Source organism: Ips typographus, linkage group LG10 (genome assembly GCF_016097725.1).
Source record: "Ips typographus isolate SLU linkage group LG10, UJ_Ityp_2.0, whole genome shotgun sequence".
In the NCBI taxonomy this organism is placed as follows: domain Eukaryota; kingdom Metazoa; phylum Arthropoda; class Insecta; order Coleoptera; family Curculionidae; genus Ips; species Ips typographus.
Genome location: NC_138431.1, coordinates 3,731,439 through 3,755,487, shown reverse-complemented (window position 1 = coordinate 3,755,487; position 24,049 = coordinate 3,731,439). Strand labels below are relative to the sequence as shown.

General features: G+C 32.9%; 1 protein-coding gene across 1 annotated transcript in view; it reads right to left on the bottom strand.

Moving 5' to 3' along the window:
- LOC145735026 (uncharacterized) overlaps nucleotides 1-24,049 on the bottom strand; it is a 63,654-nt gene that overhangs the window by 5,497 nt on the left and 34,108 nt on the right. Inside the window, exon 2 of the mRNA XM_081988746.1 lies at nucleotides 2,841-3,002. Within this exon, the coding sequence (XP_081844872.1) occupies nucleotides 2,841-3,002 (162 nt within the window). The remainder of the gene's footprint in view (nucleotides 1-2,840; nucleotides 3,003-24,049) is intronic.

Sequence of the window (24,049 nt, the reverse complement as noted above, 5' to 3'; positions counted from 1 at the left end):
CAAACATAAACTCCTTGAACAGCTTTATAGTTCAGAATTTGAACCAAAAATTGAATTTTTTGACACAATCAGCATAAAATATGTAATTTTAAGGCAATCTAGCTTGATTATAGTTTTTGACAATGTCAGATTTGCATTCTAGAAACTTAGAAAGCTTAAATTTGTCAGAACAAGCTTAAAATCAAACTGAAACTCCCTGAACAGCTTTATAGTTCAAAATTTGAACCAAAAATTGAATTTTTTGACACAATCAGCAGAAAATATGTAATTTTAAAGCAATCTAGCTTGAAAATTGTTTTTGACAATGTCAGATTTGCATTATAGACACTTAGAAAGATTCAACTTGTCAGAACTAGCTTAAAATCAAACTTAAACTCCCTGAACAGCTCTATAGTCAAAATTTGAACCAAAAATTGAACTTTTTGACACAATCAGCATAAAATATTAAATTTCCTAACAATCTAGCTTGAAAATTGTTTTTGACAATGCCAAATTTGCATTCCAGGCACTTAGAAAGCTTTAATTTGTCAAAGCAACCTTAAAATCAAACATAAACTCCTTGAACAGCTTTATAGTTCAAAATTTGAACCAAAAATTGAATTTTTTGACACAATCAACATAAATATGACATTTCCTAACAACGTAGCTTGAAAATTGGTTTGACAATGTCAGATTTGCATTCTATATGCTTAGAAAGCTTCAATTTGTCAAAACAAGCTTACAATCAAACATAAACTCCTTGAACAGCTTTATAGTTCAGAATTTGAACCAAAAATTGAATTTTTTGACACAATCAGCATAAAATATTAAATTTCCTAACAATCTAGCTTGAAAATTGTTTTTGACAATGTCAGATTTGCATTCTAGACACTTAGAAAGCTTCAATTTGTCAGAACTAGCTTAGAATCAAACTTAAACTCCCTGAACAGCTTTATAGTTCAGAATTTGAACCAAAAATTGAATTTTTTGACACAATCAGCATAAATATGACATTTCCTAACAACGGAGCTTGAAAATTGGTTTGATAATGTCAGATTTGCATTCTATATGCTTAGAAAGCTTCAATTTGTCAGAACTAGCTTAGAATCAAACTTAAACTCCCTGAACAGCTTTATAGTTCAGAATTTGAACCAAAAATTAAATTTTTGGACACAATCAGCATAGAATATTGAATTTTCTAACAATCTAGCTTGAAAATTGTTTTTGACAATGCCAAATTTGCATTCTAGGCACTTAAAAAGTTTTAATTTGGCAAAACACGCTTAAAATCAAACCTAAACTCCTTGAAAAGCTTTATAGTTCAAAATTTGAACCAAAAATTGAATTTTTTGACACAATCAGCATAGAATATTAAATTTTCTAATAATCTGGCTTGAAAATTGTTTTTGACAATGACAGATTTGCATTCTGGACACTTAGAAAGCTTCAATTTGTCAAAACAAGCTTAAAATCAAACTTAACCTCCCTGAACAGCTCTATAGTCAAAATTTGAACCAAAAATTGAACTTTTTGACACAATCAGCATAAAATATTGAATTTCCTAACAATCTAGCTTGAAAATTGTTTTTGACAATGTCAGATTTGCATTCTAGACACTTACAGAACTTTAATTTGTCAAAAAAAGCTTAAAATCAAACTTAAACTCCCTGAACAGCTGTATAGTTCAAAATTTGAACCAAAAATTGAATTTTTTGACACAATCAACATAAATATGACATTTCGTAACAACGTAGCTTGAAAATTGGTTTGACAATGTCAGATTTGCATTCTAGGCACTTAGAAAGCTTTAATTTGTCATAACAACCTTAAAATCAAACATAAACTCCTTGAACAGCTTTATAGTTCAAAATTTGAACAAAAAAATGAATTTTTTGACACAATCAGCATAAAATATGAAATTTTCTAACAATCTAGCTTGAAAATTGTTTTTGACAATGCCAAATTTGCATTCTAGGCACTTAAAAAGTTTTAATTTGGCAAAACACGCTTAAAATCAAACCTAAACTCCTTGAACAGCTTTATAGTTCAAAATTTGAACCAAAAATTGAATTTTTTGACACAATCAGCATAGAATAATCTATTTCCTAACAATCTAGCTTAAAAACTGTTCTTGACAATGCCAGATTTGCATTCTAGAAACTTAGAAAGCTTCAATTTGTCAGAACTAGCTTAGAATCAAACTTAAACTTCCTGAACAGCTTTATAGAACAAAATTTGAAAGAAAAATTGAATTTTTTGACATAATCAGCAGAAAATATGTAATTTTAAAGCAATCTAGCTTGAAAATTGTTTTTGACAATGTCAGATTTGCGTTCTAGACACTTAGGAAGCTTCAATTTGCCAGAACAAGCTTAAAATCAAATTTAAACTCCCTTTTCGGTTTTAGTCTGGAATTTTTTTTGACACAATCAGCATAAAATATGTAATTTTCAAGCAAAATAGCTTGAATAAGTAATAAATCATCTGACACTAATGACACAGTTGACACGACAGTTATAGCATGTGAATTCTTAATATCAATTGTAAGCTTCTTAAGTCAATTGTGACAACTGTTGACAGTCACCAAATTTGACAGTTCTAAAGGGGAAAACATGTTTGACACGAATTAAGTGTCAAGTAATAATTTTGACAGTTTTTGTGACTTAAGTCAATTCAGACTAGTCTCAAGAGACTATAGGAATGACTGTCAAATGAGTTGGGTTAGGCTCAAGTATACAGGCTGGTTTATTTATTATTTCGTTTATACTGTCTGTTGTGACGTCACCGCAATTTACTTTGATTTTGTCTATATTGACCGCGGACGTAAATCAATTGCGCTGATTTAATTTTTCCGAAATTACCTCGCGCAGTTGCCACTGTAAACTTTCAATTTTCTTCTGATTGTAGATATTTTCGACGGGGATAACGTTTCGTTTCGGTGGCGTCATCAGGGATGATCGTCGAGCCAAAATGCTGCCGCACGAATATCTTCTCGAATCGTCCATGCTGGAGCTGCGATTATTCTGCAAATAGATTTAAAAAAATTGTAATTAAAGATTGCCTAAAAAAAAAAAAATTCTAAAACTAAATTTTTAAATATGTTGCTAGGGAACTTTGAAAATTTCCCATAAATTCAGTTTTTATGCTAGAAGCTTCATATTTTTACACAATATAGCTTAAAGTGTCTAGAATATTGTGTAAAATTGTCATAAATCTCCTTCATTAATCTTGGAAGTTACAGAGCGTTAACCAAGTGACTGCACCAAAACAAAGTTAATTTTTCATTAAACAGAAAATTTGAAAATTCACCTTAAATTAAGTTTTTTAAGTTACAAGCTTCATTTTTTTACATTTTTTCAGTTATTTTAAGTTGTTTAAATCTCTGTTGTATTTCCTACATCGATACAGTACAATAATTTGAAATTTTAGTATTCAAGTATTGCGAAGAATTTAGATGAGTTCCTCTAAAACGTATTCAAAAACGCACGTAAAATTCGTTTTGAATGATTACTATATTCTGACCACGACCGAGAATTTCCATATAATACCCAGAGAGACAACCATGCAAATTTTGGCCATAACTAGTCTCTGACCAAATCGCAAATTCCATTGAAAATAACCTACAGATATAAATGCAAATTAAAGCTTAAAGTAAAATACTGTGATGATGGTATAGGGTGATGCAATTTTGTAGTGTTTTTTAGGTTGTTGCATAGGAAATTTGATGAGGATTCCAAAAATGTGCTTAAAACTGTTATTTTCTCACTCCAAGTGGGTTTTAGAAGCAATTATGTCCCTGACTGTCCTTTCAAACTGTGTTTTTGGTAGTTTTGTAGCATTTTTGTAGCATTTTTTAGGTTATTGGATAGGAAATTTGATGAGGATTCCAAAAATGTGCTTAAAACAGTCATTTTCTTACTCCAAGTGGGTTTTATAATCGATTTTGTTCCTGACTGTCTTTTCAAACAGTGTTTCTGTTAATTGAAATTTAGACACCGATTTTCTCTATGACTGTACCAAATATTGTAGTGTTTTTACAGGTTTTTGAGTAGGAAATTTGATGAGGATTCCAAAAATATGCTTAAAACACTAATTTTCTTACTCCAAGTGGGTTTTACAATCGATTTTGTTCCGGACTGTCTTTTCAAACAGTGTTTCGGTCAGTTCAAATTTTGACACCGCTTTTCTCTATGACTGTACGAAATCTAGTAGTGTTTTTCAGGTTATTGGATAGGAAATTTAATGAGGATTCCAAAAATGTGCTTAAAACAGTCATTTTCGTACTCCAAGTGGGTTTTCCAATCGATTCTGTCCCTGACTGTCCTTTCAAACTGTGTTTTTGGTAGTTCAAATTTTGACACTGATTTTATCCCTGACTGTACAAAATTTTGTAGTGTTTTTTCAGGCTACTGGATAGAAAATTTGATGAGGATTCCAAAAATGTGCTTAAAACAGTCATTTTCGTACTCCAAGTGGGTTTTCCAATCGATTCTGTCCCTGACTGTCCTTTCAAACTGTGTTTTTGGTAGTTCAAATTTTGACACTGATTTTATCCCTGACTGTACAAAATTTTGTAGTGTTTTTTCAGGCTACTGGATAGAAAATTTGATGAGGATTCCAAAAATGTGCTTAAAACAGTAATTTTCTTACTCCAAGTGGGTTTTCCAATCGACTTTGTCCCTGACTGTCCTTTCAAACTGTGTTTTTGGTAGTTCAAATTTTGACACTGATTTTATCACTGACTGTACAAAATTTTGTAGTGTTTTTTAGGTTATTGGATAGGAAATTTGATGAGGATTCCAAAAATGTGCTTAAAACAGTAACTTTCTTACTCCAAGTGGGTTTTCCAATCAATTTTGTCCCTGACTGTCCTTTCAAACTGTGTTTTTGGTAGTTCAAACTTTGGCACTGATTTTCTCCCTGACTGTACAAAATTTTGTAGCATTTTTTAGGTTATTGGATAGGAAATTTGATGAGGATTCCAAAAATGTGCTTAAAACCGTCATTTTCTTACTCCAAGTGGGTTTTACAAGCAATTTTGTCCCTGACTGTCCTTTCATACTGTGTTTTTGGTAGTTCAAACTTTGGCACTGATTTTCTCCCTGACTGTACAAAATTTTTTAGCATTTTTTAGGTTATTGGATAGGAAATTTGATGAGGATTCCAAAACTGTGCTTAAAACTGTTATTTTCTTACTCCAAATGGGTTTTACAGGTGATTTTATCCTGGACTGTCCTTTCAAACGGTGTTTCTGTCAGTTCAAACTTTGACACTGATTTTCTTCCTGGCTGTACCAAGTTTTGTAGTGTTTTTCAAGCCATTGGATAGGAAATTTAATGAGGATTCTAAAAATGTGCTTAAAACAGGCATTTTTTTACCACAAGTAGGTTCTACAGGCAATTTTGTCCCTGACTGTCCTTTCAACCTGTGTTATTGGTAGTTCAAACTTTGACACTGATTTTATCCCTGACTGTACAAAATGTTGTAATGTTTTTCAGGTTATTGGATAGGAAATTTGATGAGGATTCCAAAAATGTGCTTAAAACAGTAATTTTCTTACTCCAAGTGGGTTTTATAATGGATTTTATCTCTGACTGTCTTTTCAAACTGTGTTTCTGTCAATTCAAATTTTGACACCGCTTTTCTCTCAGAGTGTACCAAATCTTGTAGTGTATTTCAGGTTTTTGAATAGGAAATTTAATGAAAATTTCAAAAATGTGCTTAAAACAATTATTTTCTTACTCCAAGTGGGGTTTACAGGCAATTTTACCCCTGACTGTCTTTTCAAACAGTGTTTCTGTCAGTTCAGACTGACACCGCTTTTCTCTCTGACTGTACTAAATCTTGTAGTGTTTTTTACGTTGTTGGATAGGAAATTTAATGAGGATTCCAAAAATGTGCTTAAAACAGTTATTTTCTTACACCAAGTCGGTTTTTCAATCGATTTTGTCCCTGACTCCTCTCAAACTGTGTTTTTGGTAGTTCAAACTTTGACACCGCTTTTCTCTATGACTGTACCAAATATTGTAGTGTTTTTACAGGTTTTTGAATAGGAAATTTGATGAGGATTCCAAAAATGTACTTAAAACAGTCATTTTCTTACTCCAAGTCGGTTTTTCAATCGATTTTGTTCCTGACAGTCTTTTCAAACTGTTTTTCTGTCAGTTCGAAATTAGACACCGCTTTTCTCTCTGACTGTACTAAATCTCTTGTAGTGTTTTTCAGGTTTTTGAATAGAAAATTTGATGAGGATTCCAAAAATGTGCTTAAAACAGTAATTTTCTTACTCCAAGTGGGTTTTCCAATCAATTTTGTCCCTGACTGTCCTTTCAAACTGTGTTTTTGGTAGTTCAAACTTTGACACTGATTTTATCCCTGACTGTACAAAATTTTGTAGTGTTTTTTAGGTTTTTGAATAGGAAATTTGGTGAGGATTCCAAAAATGTGCTTAAAACAGTAATTTTCTCACTCCAAGTGGGTTTTACAGGCAATTTTACCCCTGACTGTCTTTTCAAACTGTGTTTTTGGTAGTTCAAACTTTGACACTAATTTTCTCCCTGACTGTACAAAATTTTGTAGTGTTTTTTAGGTTGTTGGATAGGAAATTTAATGAGGATTCCAAAAATGTGCTTAAAACAGTAATTTTCTCACTCCAAGTGGGTTTTACAGGCAATTTTACCCCTGACTGTCTTTTCAAACTGTGTTTTTGGTAGTTCAAACTTTGACACTAATTTTCTCCCTGACTGTACAAAATTTTGTAGTGTTTTTTAGGTTGTTGGATAGGAAATTTAATGAGGATTCCAAAAATGTGCTTAAAACAGTAATTTTCTCACTCCAAGTGGGTTTTACAGGCAATTTTACCCCTGACTGTCTTTTCAAACAGTGTTTCTTGTAGAAATCTTGTAGTGTTTTTCAGGTTTTTGAAAACAAAACTTAATGAGGATTTCAAAATTGTGCTTAAAACATTCAAGTGGGTCACGTGACCGCTTGGCTTAATTATCCTCTGAAACCACGTGATATCTGTCACTAATATCAAAATTAACCTAGAACCTGCAAAAGTTACAGTTCAACACAGTTATAAAATAAAAATCGGTATTTTATATGGCAAACTGGCATTATTTTTTGATCTACCGTTTTTCGACCGATCATTCCATCGCCATTAAATATTTTGACTTGGCAACACTGTCTCAGTCAGGTAAAACGTCCGAATATTTATATGCAAAAATTACAACTGTTTGCTACAATACAGTACAAGTTAAAAAGTCCACGAAATGCTTTAAACCAAGCGAAATGGCCTCTGCGCTCACCAGACCTAAATCCTTTGGACTGCGTCCTACACAAAAGTAAAGAAAGACTGCAAAAATGTTCTTTTGGGACAATTCTCACTAGAAAATTAGACAGATAAACCAAAATGTTTCCCAATATGGGATGATCTATAAACTGAATGGCCTCCACGTTCTCCAGATTCAACGCTAAGCGAGTTTTGTTTTTGTGAAAATTTATTAAAATCAAACCGATCTAATCAATTTGAGATTCAAACTGAAGAAACAACATTTAAAGGATCTTCCAGAAGTAACAATCAAAAACGCCATATGCCGGATGTTACTAGTGCTGTAACCAGCTTAAATCTGATGCTAACGCCAAAACAATCTATATTACCCACCTTTATTTGCTTTCCTACTTGAAAAGGGGGTGAATAAACCAAAACAATGTACCGGGTGGTTATAAACAAATACGGAATTAAAAATCAAAAGGAATAATCTAGATTGGACCATAAACCAGTGTTGCCAAGTCAAAATTCTCATTGGCGGTAAAATAATTGGTCAAAAAACGGTAGAGAACGGCATATCAAATAATAAACAATTTACAAGACAGTCAGGGACGAAATCGCCTGTAAAACTCATTTGGAGTAAGAAAATGACTGTTTTAAGCACATTTTTGAAATCCTCATTAAATTTTCTATTCAATAACCTAAAAATACACTACAAAATTTGGTACAGTCACATAGAAAAGTGGTGTCAAAATTTGAACTGCCAGAAACACAGTTTGAAAGGACAGTCAGGGACAAAATCACCTGTAAAACACACTTGGGGTAAGAAAATTACTGTTTTAAGCACATTTTTGAAATCCTTATTAAATTTCCTACTCGATAACCTTAAAAACACTACAAAACTTGGTACAGTCAGCGAGAAAAGCGGTGTCAAAGTTTGAACTGCCAGAAACACAGTTTGAATAGACCGTCAGGGACAAAATCACCTGTAAAACCCATTTGGGGAAAGAAAATGACTATTTTAAGCACATTTTTGAAATCCTCATTAAATTTCCTATTTAATAACCTAAAAAAAACACTACAAAATTTGGTATAGTCACATAGAAAAGCGGTGTTAAAGTTTAAACTGCCAGAAAGACAGTTTAAAAAGACAGTCAGGGACAAAATCACCTGTAAAAGCCACTTGGGGAAAGAAAATGACTGTTTTAAGCACATTTTTGAAATCCTCATTAAATTTCCTACTCGATAACCTTAAAAACACTACAAAACTTGGTACAGTCAGCGAGAAAAGCGGTGTCAAAGTTTGAACTGCCAGAAACACAGTTTGAAAGGACCGTCAGGGACAAAATCACCTGTAAAACCTATTTGGGGTAAGAAAATGACTGTTTTAAGAACATTTTTGAAATCCTCATTGAATTTCCTATTCGATAACCTAAAAAAACACCCCAAAATTTGGTACAGTCATACAGAAAAGCGGTGTCAAAGTTTGAATTGGCAGAAACACAGTTTGAAAGGACCGTCAGGGACAAAATCACCTGTAAAACCCATTTGGGGAAAGAAAATGACTATTTTAAGCACATTTTTGAAATCCTCATTAAATTTTCTATTTGATAACCTAAAAAAACACCACAAAATTTGGTACAGTCATACAGAAAAGCGGTGTCAAAGTTTGAATTGGCAGAAACACAGTTTGAAAGGACCGTCAGGGACAAAATCACCTGTAAAACCCATTTGGGGAAAGAAAATGACTATTTTAAGCACATTTTTGAAATCCTCATTAAATTTTCTATTTGATAACCTAAAAAAACACCACAAAATTTTGGTATAGTCACATAGAAAAGCGGTGTTAAAGTTTAAACTGCCAGAAAGACAGTTTAAAAAGACAGTCAGGGACAAAATCACCTGTAAAACCCACTTGGGGTAAGAAAATGACTGTTTCAAGCACATTTTTGAAATCCTCATTAAATTTTCTATTTGATAACCTAAAAAAACACTACAAAATTTGGTACAGTCACATAGAAAAGAGGTGTCAAAGTTTGAACTGCCAGAAACACAGTTTGAACGGACAGTCAGGGACAAAATCACCTGTAAAACCCATTTGGAGTAAGAAAATTACTGTTTTAAGCACATTTTTGAAATCCTCATTAAATTTCCTATTCAATAACCTAAAGAAACACTAAAAAATTTGGTACAGTCACATAGAAAAGCGGTGCTAAAGTTTAAACTGTCAGAAAGACAGTTTGAAAGGACAGTCAGGGACAAAATCACCTGTAAAATCACTGGGGTAGACCTGGCAACATTGCCATAAACTTTCATCTATATTTGGCGCAAACCAAAAACACTTTCGTCATTGTTTTTTTAGTAACCGTTTTGTCAACGCCGCAAAAACTGAATTTACGTAGCAATCAATTGCTCGAGCATCTTGTAAGTAGTACTCGGTTAGTACCGTGTAAAGTGGGCATTAATATCAGCAGAAATAATTATTATTGTGTGAAGCGGAAACCGATCTAATCGACTTTGAATGTGACTGGGACGCAGGTGCGTTGCGAGACCATAAAATAGCCAATTAAGACAAGTAACGTTTACTTCAGAGAGTTTCGATCGTTTTGTACTTTTAACTGCACCAACCACACACAAATCCAACAGATTGAGGCCTGAATTGAAGAAATGTGTGAAGTTTTACTGAAAATCTGCTTCGCCATCAGCGTTGAGGAAGATTTGATGGACAGAGCCAGTATATTTTGGTGTTTTTCTCCAAATTTGACAGCTGACAACTGAACAGTTCAAACTTTGACTAGTTGAACCTTTTTATGCTTATTTTGCTACGAAAACACTATAAAACCGACATTTTGACAAGCTTTAGTTTGACAGTTTACAACTCGGTTATTTTGACAGTTTAAAGCTAATTATTGCGTTTTGGCCGGCCAGATCTCCAGACTCGACACCCTCAGATTGACTTTATGTCGATATATTAAAAATTGTCGCAAAATCAGTTTTTCGTTTCAAGGTGAAACGCTGCGCCGTACAGAAAAATGTCGTATTTTGGAAAAGTTTTTAAAAAATTTCACACCCCCAACTAAAACCGTTTTCGAGATATTCATGAAAATATCCGAAAAAATATAATCAACTTTGACGCCCTCTAGCGGCCAAACGGCGCAATTTAGACTGGTCCAGTTAACGTCACGTGATAGCCACATTCATTAGCTTTTTTTTGTTATATATTGATTTTATACAGGGTGTTTCAAATAAGCGAGTTATAGTGAATTTTTTGAAAAAGTGCACGAAAAATTAGTTTTTAGTGTCACCAAGAGTTTCACAGTGCACCAAGCTGTTCAACCCTTAATAACTCCCTTATTATCAAATTTAAGGCAAAAATCACTGAAATAAAAAAGATAGAGCAGAAGAAGGGCTTTCCAAAAATACCATTACACGAGTAGATTGTTTGTATGGTTTGGCCGCTAGAGGGCGTTGAAAATTCAAATTCAAATATCTCCAACACTAGACGAGTTAGAGGACAGAAATTTTCAGGGTCGTTAGGAAGTTAAAAAGGGCTAGAAATTTGTATTCTTGACATTTTGACGTAAAACGCTTAGTTTGGGCGTAAAACGCCCAAACCCTAGACAACCTCCCTCACGCCCTTCTAGCCCACAGTGCACCACTCCGTTCAACCCTTAATAACTCCCTTATTTTTAAATTAAGGGAAAAAATCACTGAAATAGAAAAGATAGAGCAGATAAAGGGCTTTCCAAAAATACCATTACACGAGTAGATTGTTTGTATGGTTTGGCCGCTAGAGGGCGTTGAAAATTCAAATTCAAATATCTCCAACACTAGACGAGTTAGAGGACAGAAATTTTCAGGGTCGTTAGGAAGTTAAAAAGGACTAGAAATTTGTATTCTTGACATTTTGACGTAAAACGCTTAGTTTGGGCGTAAAACGCCCAAACCCTAGACAACCTCCCTCACGCCCTTCTAGCCCACAGTGCACCACTCCGTTCAACCCTTAATAACTCCCTTATTTTTAAATTAAGGGAAAAAATCACTGAAATAGAAAAGATAGAGCAGATAAAGGGCTTTCCAAAAATACCATTACACGAGTAGATTGTTTGTATGGTTTGGCCGCTAGAGGGCTTTGAAAATTCAAATTCAAATATCTCCAAAACCGCTAAAAGTAAAAGGTTTTAAATTTGCCGGGTGGTTAGAGTGTTTAAAGGGTTAAAAATAGGCATTCTTGATATTCTGACGTCAAACGCTTAGTTTGGGCGTAAAGAGCCCAAACCCTAGACAACCTCCCTCACGCCCTTCTAGCCCACAGTGCATCAAGCTGTTCAACCCTTAATAACTCCCTTATTATCAAATTTAAGGCAAAAATCACTGAAATAAAAAAGATAGAGCAGAAAAAGGGCCATCCAAAAATACCATTACACGAGTAGATTGTTTGTATGGTTTGGCCGCTAGAGGGCGTTGAAAATTAAAATTGAAATATCTCCAACACTCGACGAGTTAGAGGACAGAAATTTTCAGGGTCGTTAGGAAGTTAAAAAGAGCTAGAAATTTGTATTCTTGACATTTTGACGTAAAACGCTTAGTTTGGGCGTAAAGCGCCCAAACCCTAGACAACCTCCCTCACGCCCTTCTAGCCCACAGTGCACCACTCCGTTCAACCCTTAATAACTCCCTTATTATCAAGTTAAGGGAGAAAATCACTGAAATAAAAAAGATAGAGCAGAAGAAGGGCTTTCCAAAAATACCATTACACGAGTAGATTGTTTGTATGGTTTGGCCGCTAGAGGGCGTTGAAAATTCAAATTCAAATATCTCCAAAACCGCTAAAAGTAAAAGGTTTTAAAATTGCCGGGTGGTTAGAGTGTTTAAAGGGTTAAAAATAGGCGTTTTTGACATTTTGACGTCAAACGCTTAGTTTGGGCGTAAAACGCCCAAACCCTAGACAACCTCCCTCACGCCCTTCTAGCCCACAGTGCACCACTTCGTTCAACCCTTAATAACTCCCTTATTATCAAATTTAGGGCAAAAATCACTGAAATAAAAAAGGTAGAGCAAATAAAGGGCTTTCCAAAAATACCATTACACGAGTAGATTGTTTGTATGGTTTGGCCGCTAGAGGGCGTTGAAAATTAAAATTGAAATATCTCCAACACTCGACGAGTTAGAGGACAGAAATTTTCAGGGTCGTTAGGAAGTTAAAAAGAGCTAGAAATTTGTATTTTTGACATTTTGACGTAAAACGCTTAGTTTGGGCGTAAAACGCCCAAAACCTAGACCACCTCCCTCACGCCCTTCTAGCCCACAGTGCACCACTCTGTTAAACCTTTAATAACTCCCTTATTTTCAAATTAAGGGAAAAAATCACTGAAATAAAAAAGATAGAGCAGATAAAGGGCTATCCAAAAATACCATTACACGAGTGGATTGGTTCAACGGTCATATAACATATTAACTAAAACTGAATGCTAATTATTCTGCATCTTAGTGGCCACACCTTAAGCATACCCTTCATTTACAGGCAAAAGTGCAGCATTGTTATATAATTCGAGATCATGATTTGCGAACAATAGAATCGCCGTTACGTTATAGCAAAACTACCGATCAAAAACCGCAAAAACGGTTGATCTACTATGGATCAAAGGGTGCGTCAATGAGTTACTGTGAGAAAAATTGAAAACCGCAATTTTTTTAATTAGAAATGGTTCCTTTAAGTGAAATTTGCGATGAACGATGGCAGAATTAGGTTTCTAGCTGAAAAAATCAACTAAATAATCTTTTTGTGACATTTTTCGTCTAGAAAATGATCATTTCATCTCAGTTAAAGGTCATCATACCATAATGTTTGCTTGAAAAATCGTTGCGTGTTTATATCAGAATTTAATACAAGAAGTGCTCATATCTGAACAATTTCTCAAGGAATTTGCCATAATAATTATTATTACAGTTTTTTTTAAGTTATTACTACTTCTTGCAGATAAATGCTGAATTCTTTACAGTAAAAAAAGGTCCGGAAATTAATGTCTCACGAGAAACTGGTATGGTAAGGCAATCTGCACCAATGTGTTTCAGTTAGTCCAAGTTAATCAATCGTAGAAGAAAAGAGGACGATGAAATTGGTAGAAAATATCCCAGTAGCAATCTTGTGAAGCTCCAGACGTTTTAAACAAATTTTTAAAATTCAAAATAACGGTTTTTTTATGGAAGACCCTTCAAAGATTCCTTAAGAAAATCTTTTCGTGCTTTCGTTAGCTTGAAACCATGAAATTGGCACAAAATCACCAAATTGCACTTTAAAACTATTTGCAAACCTTCCATGCAGCTCCAGAGGTCTTATAAATGTTTTTTAAAAATTCAAAATAACGGTTTTTTATGAAAGAGTCCTTAAAAAGGTGTTTTCATGTGCTTTTCTTAGCTTGAAACAAACATGAAGCTCCAGAGGCTTTAAAACTGTTTTTTTCAATTTCAAATTAACGGTTTTACTGTGGAAAACATCCCAGAGACACCTTAAAGACGTCTTTCTAGTGTTTTCAGTGGTTTGACACAATAAAATGGGCACAAAAACACCAAAATACACTTTAAAACCCTTTGCACAACTTTCACCTAGCTCCTATGGTGTTAAACATGTTTTGTTAATTTCAAAATAACGGTTTTTTATGGAAGACCCTTCAAAGAGTCCATAAAAAGGTGTTTTCATGCTTTCCTTAGCTTGAAACCATGAAATTGGTACAAAATTACCAAATTGCACTTTAAAACTATTTGCAAACCTTCTAGGAAGCTCCAGAGATTTAAAAAAATATTTTTGAAATTCAAAATAACTGTTTTACTATAGGTGACGCCTTTGAAAAGTCTTATTCATGCTTTCAGGAGTCTAAGACGCTGAAATTAGTACAAAATCTCCAAATAACCCTTTAGGATAATTTGCAAACCTTCCATGAAGCTCCTGAGGTGTTAAAAATGAGTTTCCAATTTCAAAATAACGGTTTTAACGTGCAAAACTTTCCAGGGACACTTTAAAGCGGTCTTTCTCATGTTTTCAGTGGTCTGAGACAATAAAATTGGTACAAAATACACTTTACAACCATTTCTAAACTTTCCATATAGCTCCTGTGGTGTTAAACATGTTTTTAATTTCAAAATAACGGGTTTTTGTGGAAGACCCTTCAAAGAGTCCTTAAAAAGGTATTTTCATGCTTAGAACTAAGAAATTGGTACAAAATCACCAAATTCCACTTTAAAACTATTTGCAAACCTTCCATGCAGCGCCAGAGATCTTATAAATGTTTTTTAAATTTCAAAATAACGGTTTTTTATGGAAGACCCTTCAAAGAGTCCATAAATAGGTGTTTTCATGCTTTCCTTAGCTTGAAACCATGAAATTGGTACAAAATCACCAATCAAATCTCAAAACATTCCAGAGACACCTTAAAGAGGTCTTTCTAGTGTTTTCAGTGGTTTGACACAATAAAATGGGCACAAAAACACCAAAATACACTTTAAAACCCTTTGCACAACTTTCACCTAGCTCCTATGGTGTTAAACATGTTTTGTTAATTTCAAAATAACGGTTTTTTATGGAAGACTCTTCAAAGAGTCCATAAAAAGGTGTTTTCATGCTTTCCTTAGCTTGAAACCATGAAATTGGTACAAAATTACCAAATTGCACTTTAAAACTATTTGCAAACCTTCTAGGAAGCTCCAGAGGTTTAAAAAAATATTTTTGAAATTCAAAATAACTGTTTTACTATAGGTGACGCCTTTGAAAAGTCTTATTCATGCTTTCAGGAGTCTAAGACGCTGAAATTAGTACAAAATCTCCAAATAACCCTTTAGGATAATTTGCAAACCTTCCATGAAGCTCCTGAGGTGTTAAAAATGAGTTTCCAATTTCAAAATAACGGTTTTAACGTGCAAAACTTTCCAGGGACACTTTAAAGCGGTCTTTCTCATGTTTTCAGTGGTCTGAGACAATAAAATTGGTACAAAATACACTTTACAACCATTTGTAAACTTTCCATATAGCTCCTGTGGTGTTAAACATGTTTTTAATTTCAAAATAACGGTTTTTTGTGGAAGACCCTTCAAAGAGTCCTTAAAAAGGTGTTTTCATGCTTTATTTAGCTTGAAACCATGAAATTGGCACAAAATCACCAAATTGCACTTTAAAACTATTTGCAAACCTTCTAGGAAGCTCCAGAGATTTAAAAAAATATTTTTGAAATTCAAAATAACGGTGTTTTATGAAAGAGTTCTTAAAAAGGTGTTTTCATGTTCTTTTCTTAGCTTGAAACAAACATGAAGCTCCAGAGGCTTTAAAACTGTTTTTTTTCAATTTCAAATTAACGGTTTTACTGTGGAAAACATCCCAGAGACACCTTAAAGACGTCTTTCTAGTGTTTTCAGTGGTTTGACACAATAAAATGGGCACAAAAACACCAAAATACACTTTAAAACCCTTTGCACAACTTTCACCTAGCTCCTATGGTGTTAAACATGTTTTGTTAATTTCAAAATAACGGTTTTTTATGGAAGACCCTTCAAAGAGTCCATAAAAAGGTGTTTTCATGCTTTCTTTAGCTTGAAACTATGAAATTGGTACAAAATTACCAAATTCCACTTTAAAACTATTTGCAAACCTTCCATAAAGCTCCAGAGATTTAAAAAAATATTTTTGAAATTCAAAATAACGGATTTTTATGAAAGAGTTCTTTAAAAGGTGTTTTCATGTTCTTTTCTTAGCTTGAAACAAACATGAAGCTCCAGAGGCTTTAAAACTGTTTTTTTCAATTTCAAATTAACGGTTTTACTGTGGAAAACATTCCAGAGACACCTTAAAAAGGTCTTTCTCGCGTTTTCAGTGGTTTGACACAATAAAATGGGCACAAAAACACCAAAATACACTTTAAAACCCTTTGCACAACTTTCACATAGCTCCTGTGGTGTTAAACATGTTTTGTTAATTTCAAAATAACGGTTTTTTATGGAAGACCCTTCAAAGAGTCCATAAAAAGATGTTTTCATGCTTTCCTTAGCTTGAAACCATGAAATTGGTACAAAATTACCAAATTGCACTTTAAAACTATTTGCAAACCTTCTAGGAAGCTCCAGAGATTTAAAAAAATATTTTTAAAATTCAAAATAACGGTTTTTTATGAAAGAGTTCTTAAAAAGGTGTTTTCATGTTCTTTTCTTAGCTTGAAACAAACATGAAGCTCCAGAGGCTTTAAAACTGTTTTTTTTCAATTTCAAATTAACGGTTTTACAGTGGAAAACATTCCAGAGACACCTTAAAAAGGTCTTTCTCGCGTTTTCAGTGGTTTGACACAATAAAATGGGCACAAAAACACCAAAATACACTTTAAAACCCTTTGCACCACTTTCACATAGCTCCTGTGGTGTTAAACATGTTTTGCTAATTTCAAAATAACGGTTTTTTATGGAAGACCCTTCAAAGAGTCCTTAAAAAGGTGTTTTCATGCTTTTCGTAGCTTGAAACCATGAAATTGGTACAAAATCACCAAATTGCACTTTAAAACTATTTACAAACCTTGCATAAAGCTCCAGAGATTTAAAAAATATTTTTGAAATTCAAAATAACTGTTTTACTATAGATGAGGTCTTTGAAAAGTCTTATTCGTGCTTTCAGGAGTCTAAGACGCTGAAATTAGTACAAAATCTCCAAATAACCCTTTAGGATAATTTGCAAACCTTCCATGAAGCTTCAGAAGCCTAAAAACTTATTTTTCAATTTCAAATTAACGGTTTTACTGTGCAAGACCTTCCAGAGACACCTTAAAGAGGTCTTTCTAGTGTTTTCAGTGGTTTGACACAATGAAATGGTCCCAAAACGCCAAAGTACATTTTAAAACCATTTGCAAACTTAACACATAGCTCCTGAGGGGTTAAAAATGTTTTTTCAATTTCAAAATAACGGTTTTTTATGAAAGACCCTTCAAAGAGTCCCTAAAAAGGTGTTTTCATGCTATTCTTAGCTTGAAACTATGAAATTGGTACAAAATTACCAAATTGCACTTTAAAACTATTTGCAAACATTCTAGGAAGCTCCAGAGATTTAAAAAAATATTTTTGAAATTCAAAATAACTGTTTTACTATAGGTGACGCCTTTGAAAAGTCTTATTCATGCTTTCAGGAGTCTAAGACGCTGAAATTAGTACAAAATCTCCAAATAACCCTTTAGGATAATTTGCAAACCTTCCATGAAGCTCCTGAGGTGTTAAAAATGAGTTTCCAATTTCAAAATAACGGTTTTAACGTGCAAAACTTTCCAGGGACACTTTAAAGTGACCTTTCTCATGTTTTCAGTGGTCTGAGACAATAAAATTGGTACAAAATACACTTTACAACCATTTGCAAACTTTCCATATAGCTCCTGAGGTGTTAAAGATGTTTTGTTAATTTCAAAATAACGGTTTTTTATGGAAGACCTTTCAAAGAGTCCTTAAAAAGGTGTTTTCATGCTTTATTTAGCTTGAAACCATGAAATTGGCACAAAATCACCAAATTGCACTTTAAAACTATTTGCAAACCTTCCATGCAGCCCCAGAGGTCTTATAAATGTTTTTTAAAATTCAAAATAACGGTTTTTTATGAAAGAGTCCTTAAAAAGGTGTTTTCATGTGCTTTTCTTAGCTTGAAACAAACATGAAGCTCCAGAGGCTTTAAAACTGTTTTTTTCAATTTCAAATTAACGGTTTTACTGTGGAAAACATCCCAGAGACACCTTAAAGACGTCTTTCTAGTGTTTTCAGTGGTTTGACACAATAAAATGGGCACAAAAACACCAAAATACACTTTAAAACCCTTTGCACAACTTTCACATAGCTCCTGTGGTGTTAAACATGTTTTGTTAATTTCAAAATAACGGTTTTTTATGGAAGACCCTTCAAAGAGTCCATAAAAAGGTGTTTTCATGCTATTCTTAGCTTGAAACTATGAAATTGGTACAAAATTACCAAATTGCACTTTAAAACTATTTGCAAACCTTCCATGCAGCCCCAGAGGTCTTATAAATGTTTTTTAAAATTCAAAATAACGGTTTTTTATGAAAGAGTCCTTAAAAAGGTGTTTTCATGTGCTTTTCTTAGCTTGAAACAAACATGAAGCTCCAGAGGCTTTAAAACTGTTTTTTTCAATTTCAAATTAACGGTTTTACTGTGGAAAACATTCCAGAGACACCTTAAAGAGGTCTTTCTAGTGTTTTCAGTGGTTTGCACAATAAAATGAGCACAAAAACACCAAAATACACTTTACAACCATTTGCAAACTATTCACATAACTCCTGAGGTGTTAAAAATGTGTCTTTAATTTCAAAATAACGGTTTTTTTTATGGAAGACCCTTCGAAGAGTCCTTAAAAAGGTGTTTTCATGCTTTTCTTAGCTTTGGAACTATGAAATTGGTACAAAATTACTAAATTTCACTGTAAAACTATTTGCAAACCTTCCAGGAAGTTCCAGAGGTCTTACAGAATATTTTTGAAATTCAAAATAACAGTTTTACTATAGATGACACCTATAAAAGCTCTTATTCATGCTTTCAGGAGTCTAAGACGCTGAATTTAGTACAAAATCTCCAAATAACCCTTTACGATACTTTGCAAATTTCCATGAAGATTCAGAAGCCTAAAAACCGTTTTTTTCAATTTCAAATTAACGGTTTTACTGTGCAAGACCTTTCAGAGGCGCCTTATAGAGGTCTTTCTCGCGTTTTCAGTGGTTTCACATCATGAAATGGGCAGAAAAACACCAAAATACACTTTACGACCATTTCCAAAACCATTCATGGTTCAGAGACCTTTAAACTGTTTTTTTCAATTTCAAATTAACGGTTTTATTGTGGAAAACCTTTCAGACACACTTTAAGAGGTTTTTCTAGTGTTTTCTGTGGTTTGCACAATGAAATGGGCACAAAAACACCAAAATACACTTTAAAAATATACTTTAAAACTATTTTCTAACCTTCCATGAAGCTCCAGAGGCTTTAAAACTGTTTTTTTTCAATTTCAAATTAACGGTTTTACTGTGCAAAACTTTCCAGACACACCTTAAAGAGGTCTTTCTCGTATTTCAATGATCTCAGAGCATGAAATAAGAACAAAAACACGAAAATACACTTTACAACCGTTTGCAAACCTTCCACATAACTCCTGAGGTGTTGAAAATGTTTTGCTAATTTTAAAATAACGGTTTTTCTCATGGAAGACTCTTCAGGGACTCTTTAAGGAGGTTTTCAGTGGTCTAGGACGATGAATTTAGTGCAAAATACCCAAATTCATAAAGCTCACTAATTCAATTTAAAAACAACGGTTCTTTATGAAATACCTTTAACAACTTCTCAAGAAGGTCTTTTCAGATTTTTAGTTGTCTGGGACAATAAAATTAGCACAAAATTTCAAAACTTATATCCAGAGGTCTTAAAAATGTGTTTCCAATTTCAAAATAACGGCTTTTCTAAGCAGGAAAGAAGAAAAGAAGAATAATTGAAAGGAAATAAGATAGTTTAGAGTGTTTAACACTTAAAATGGTACAATCTGAGGCAGAAAAATTTGAAATTCTGTCACTTTTTGAGTTTTGTGAATTTTTGGAATTTTTCTACAATTCGCCATTTATAGTGGTGCACCTGGTATTCACGTTGATTGTATGTAACTTATTTAATTTTTCTTGTCATTCTGATTCGCACCTGGTACATATGAAAACCATACACATAAATAATCCTCGGAAATTATTATGCAAGACTAGAAAATATTATCTCAGTATAGTATGTATCCGTTAGTTTGGACGTTGATTAAGGCAAAACATTTGTTTTATTGCTCTTCTACGGGTAATTTATTACACATTTACCACTACAACTAACATGGTACAGTGAATTTACTTGGTATGAGTATTTAGTTCGATTTTGAATGCTAAATAATGATTTGATCTTGAAATAATTGATATCAACGTAGAACCACTTCGAAGCCCCCTAGCGGCCAAACGATTCAAGATATTAGCTCATGGAGCCATATTGTTAGAAAGCCCATTTTATTGGCTATCCATCGACATATAAAAATCCATATCTTGTCAGTCAAATAAGGCAGTTATTCAGGTTCAAACAAGATAGTGCATGGAAGTTGGAAGAAAGAACATTGGTAAACTTTGAAGCCCTCTAGCGGCCAGATAGTTCAAGCTAGCAGCCCAAGAAGACATATCGTTAGAAAGCCAATTTCATTGGCTATCCATCGACATATAAAAATCCATATCCTGTCAGTCAAATAAGGCAGTTATTCAGGTTCAAAGTAGTGCATGTAAATTGAACAGAAAACATTTGTCAAAAAAACAACATTTTGTCCTTTTTATAGCATTCCGCGGTGCATTCCTGGTTTATCTGAGGCATCTTAATCACAACTGGCTGGTTTACAAGACGAAATACTGTTACTGTTCCTTTTTAATGCAAAAATTTGTGGGCGGTAGCTCCAATAACGTGGCCTTTGCCATAAACAGTATTCCTAAAGTGTGCCAAGGTTGGTGATGGTTTTCTGCACACTAAAATGGCAATAAATATTTAAAAAAAATTACTTATTTAATTAGTCGAGAGATAAAGTTAACCAGAAGTTACCAGCAAAAGTTTGAAAACAATTTAATTTGTCAAAAACAAAATTTGAGAATTAGATATGCTAAAAATTCAATTTTTGTAATTTTACAGAAATATTATTGAACAGACTCATTTCAAGAGTTTTTAAATTTTAAAATGATTAATTGCAGGACTTTTGAGTCAAAAGTATGATTTTTAGCCAGAAAAACCATTGAAAACGCTCTATTTCAATTGAAATTCTACGTTGAAAACCCAATTTTTGCAAATTTATAGAAATATTACTGAAAAATCTGATTTCAAAGCTTTAAAACTGTTTTCAGTCTTACAGTTGTTTGATTTTAGGACTTTTCAATCAAAATTATGATTTTTAGGACATAAAACCAATGAAAACACTACATTTCAATTGAAAATCATTGCTGAAGGTTGCAGATTATTAGAAATTGTATTAAGAGTAGAATTTAAAGAATTTATAACTGATTTTAGTACTGCAACCGTCAAAATGTGCCTTACAGTCAAAAATATGTTATTCTGATCTGAAACCATTGAAAACACTACATTTCCATTGAAATTCTATGCTGAAAACCCAATTTTTGCAATTTATAGAAATCTATTATTCAAAAGTATAATTTCAAAGCTTTAAAACTGTTTTCAGTCTCACAACTGTTTAATTTTAGGACTTTTCAATCAAAATTATGATTTTTAGGACCTAAAATCATTGAAAACACTGCATTTTAATAGAAAATCATTACCAAAAATTCCAGATTTGTGAAAATAATATTAAGAGATTATTTTAGTTCTACAACTGCCAAAATGTGCTTTACAGTCAAAAATATGACATACTAAATCTGAAACCATTGAAAACGCTACATTTCAATTGAAATTCTATGCTAAAAACCCAATTTTTGCTAATTAATAGAAATATAATTGAAAAGTCTAATTTCAAAGCTTTAAAACTATTTTCAGTCTTACAGCTGTTTAATTTTATGACTTTTCAATAAAAACTATGATTTTTAGGACCTGAGAGCCTTGAAAACACTGCATTTCAATTGAAATTTTATGCTGAAAACCCAATTTTTGCTAATTTAAAGAAATATTACTGAAAAGTCTAATTTCAAAGCTTTAAAACTGTTTTCAGTCTTACAGCTGTTTAATTTTAGGACTTTTCAATCAAAACTATGATTTTTAGGACCTAAAACCATTGAAAACACTACATTTTAATTGAAAATCTTTGCTGATAAGTGCAGTTTTGTAAATTTTCGAAGAAACATTAATAAAAGTAGAAATTCAAGAATTCCTAACTGTTTTCAGCTCTGCAATTGTCTGACTTTAGAAAGTGAGATGCCGTACAGTCAAAGTCATAATAATCTGAACCTGAAACCATTGAAAACACTACATTTCAATTAAAATTTTATGATAAAATCCCAATTTTTGCTAATTTAAAAGAAATATTACTGAACAGTCTAATTTCAAAGCTTAAAACAATTTTCAGTTATACAACTGCTTAATTTTAGGACTTTTCAATCAAAACTATGATTTTTACGACCTGAAAACCTTGAAAACACCGCATTTTAATTGAAAATTATTGCTAAAAAGTGGAATTTGTAGAAATGATTCTTGCAACTGTCTGCAGTGCTGCAGTATGATATTCTGAACCTGAAACCATTGAAAACACGACATTTCAATTGAAATTCAATGCTGACCGGCCTGCTGTCGGGTTTTTGACACTAACTAGAAAAAGCACTCTTAATTACCAAAAAAAAGCGACCAGTAAAAGCAAAACAAAGCGTGAAGAAAGGTCAGATAATTATGTAAGGAAATTTTCTTGCGGTTCACGTCTGATGGTATCAAATGTGTTGTTTCTTTGTCTTAACATCCGTTTTTAGTATCCGGTTTGCGATGAATGCGCAACAATACGAACACAAAAAGTACGGTAAACGTGTTATTTTAGTGACTTCCCAACCATTAGCATAAAACGATTTTCAGTTGGACGCATATCTCAGAAACTACAGACCTAAGTTTAAATTCTTGACACAGCTACCAATCTAATCTAGAGTAGCAAATGTGCAAATGAGTAGCAATTTTTGACAGATGTCAACTTCACCTAAAGTGACAATGGTACTAAATTTGACAGCTGTCAGTTTGCTTCAGCTTGACATTATGCGTGCATTATGGCAGTTTAGACACCTGACACGTTGAACCTGCCCTTTCTCAGAAAATACTTTATGAATCAAATTTCAGTTTTTGACAGGTGTCAACCTAACCTAAAGTGATAATCGTACAAAATTTGACAGCTGTCAGTTTGTTTCAGCTTGACAGTATTAGCGTATGCGTACATGTTGGCAGTTTGGACACCTGACACGTTGAACCTGCCCTTACTCAGAAAATACTTTATGAATCAAGTTTCAGTTTTTGACAGCTGTCAACCTAACCTAAAGTGACAATGGTACTAAATTTGACAGCTGTCACTTTGCTACATCTAAAAATATTAAAATTTGATTGAAAATTTGAATTTTTAGTTTTGATCTCAAATTTCAAGGTTTTGAAGTCAGTTTGCAGTTTTCAAGTAAATTTTTAATGATTTTGATGTCAATTTCTAGTTTACAACTCAATTTTCAAGATTTTGAAGTTAATTTGCAATTTTTAAGTAAATCTTCATGATTTTGATGTCAATTTTAAGTTTCTAACTTAATTTTCAAGATTTTGAAGTCAATTTGCAATTTCTAAGTAAATTTTCATGATTTTGATGTCAATTCCTAGTTTCCAACTCAATTTTCAAGATTTTGAAGTCAACTTGCAGTTTTTAAGTAAGTTTTCATGATTTTGATGTCAATTTTAAGTTTCTAACTTAATTTTCAAGATTTTGAAGTCAATTTGCAATTTCTAAGTAGATTTTCATGATTTTGATGTCAATTTCTAGTTTCCAACTCAATTTTCAAGATTTTGAAGTTCATTTGCAGTTTTTAAGTAAATTTTCATGATTTTGAGATTAACTTGCAATTTTTAAGTAAATTTTCATGATTTTGATGTCAATTTTAAGTTTCTAACTTAATTTTCAAGATTTTGAAGTCAACTTGCAGTTTTTAAGTAAGTTTTCATGATTTTGATGTCAATTTCTAGTTTCCAACTCAATTTTCAAGATTTTGAAGTCAATTTGCAGTTTTTAAGTAAATTTTTATGATTTTGAGGTTAATTTGCAATTTTTAAGTA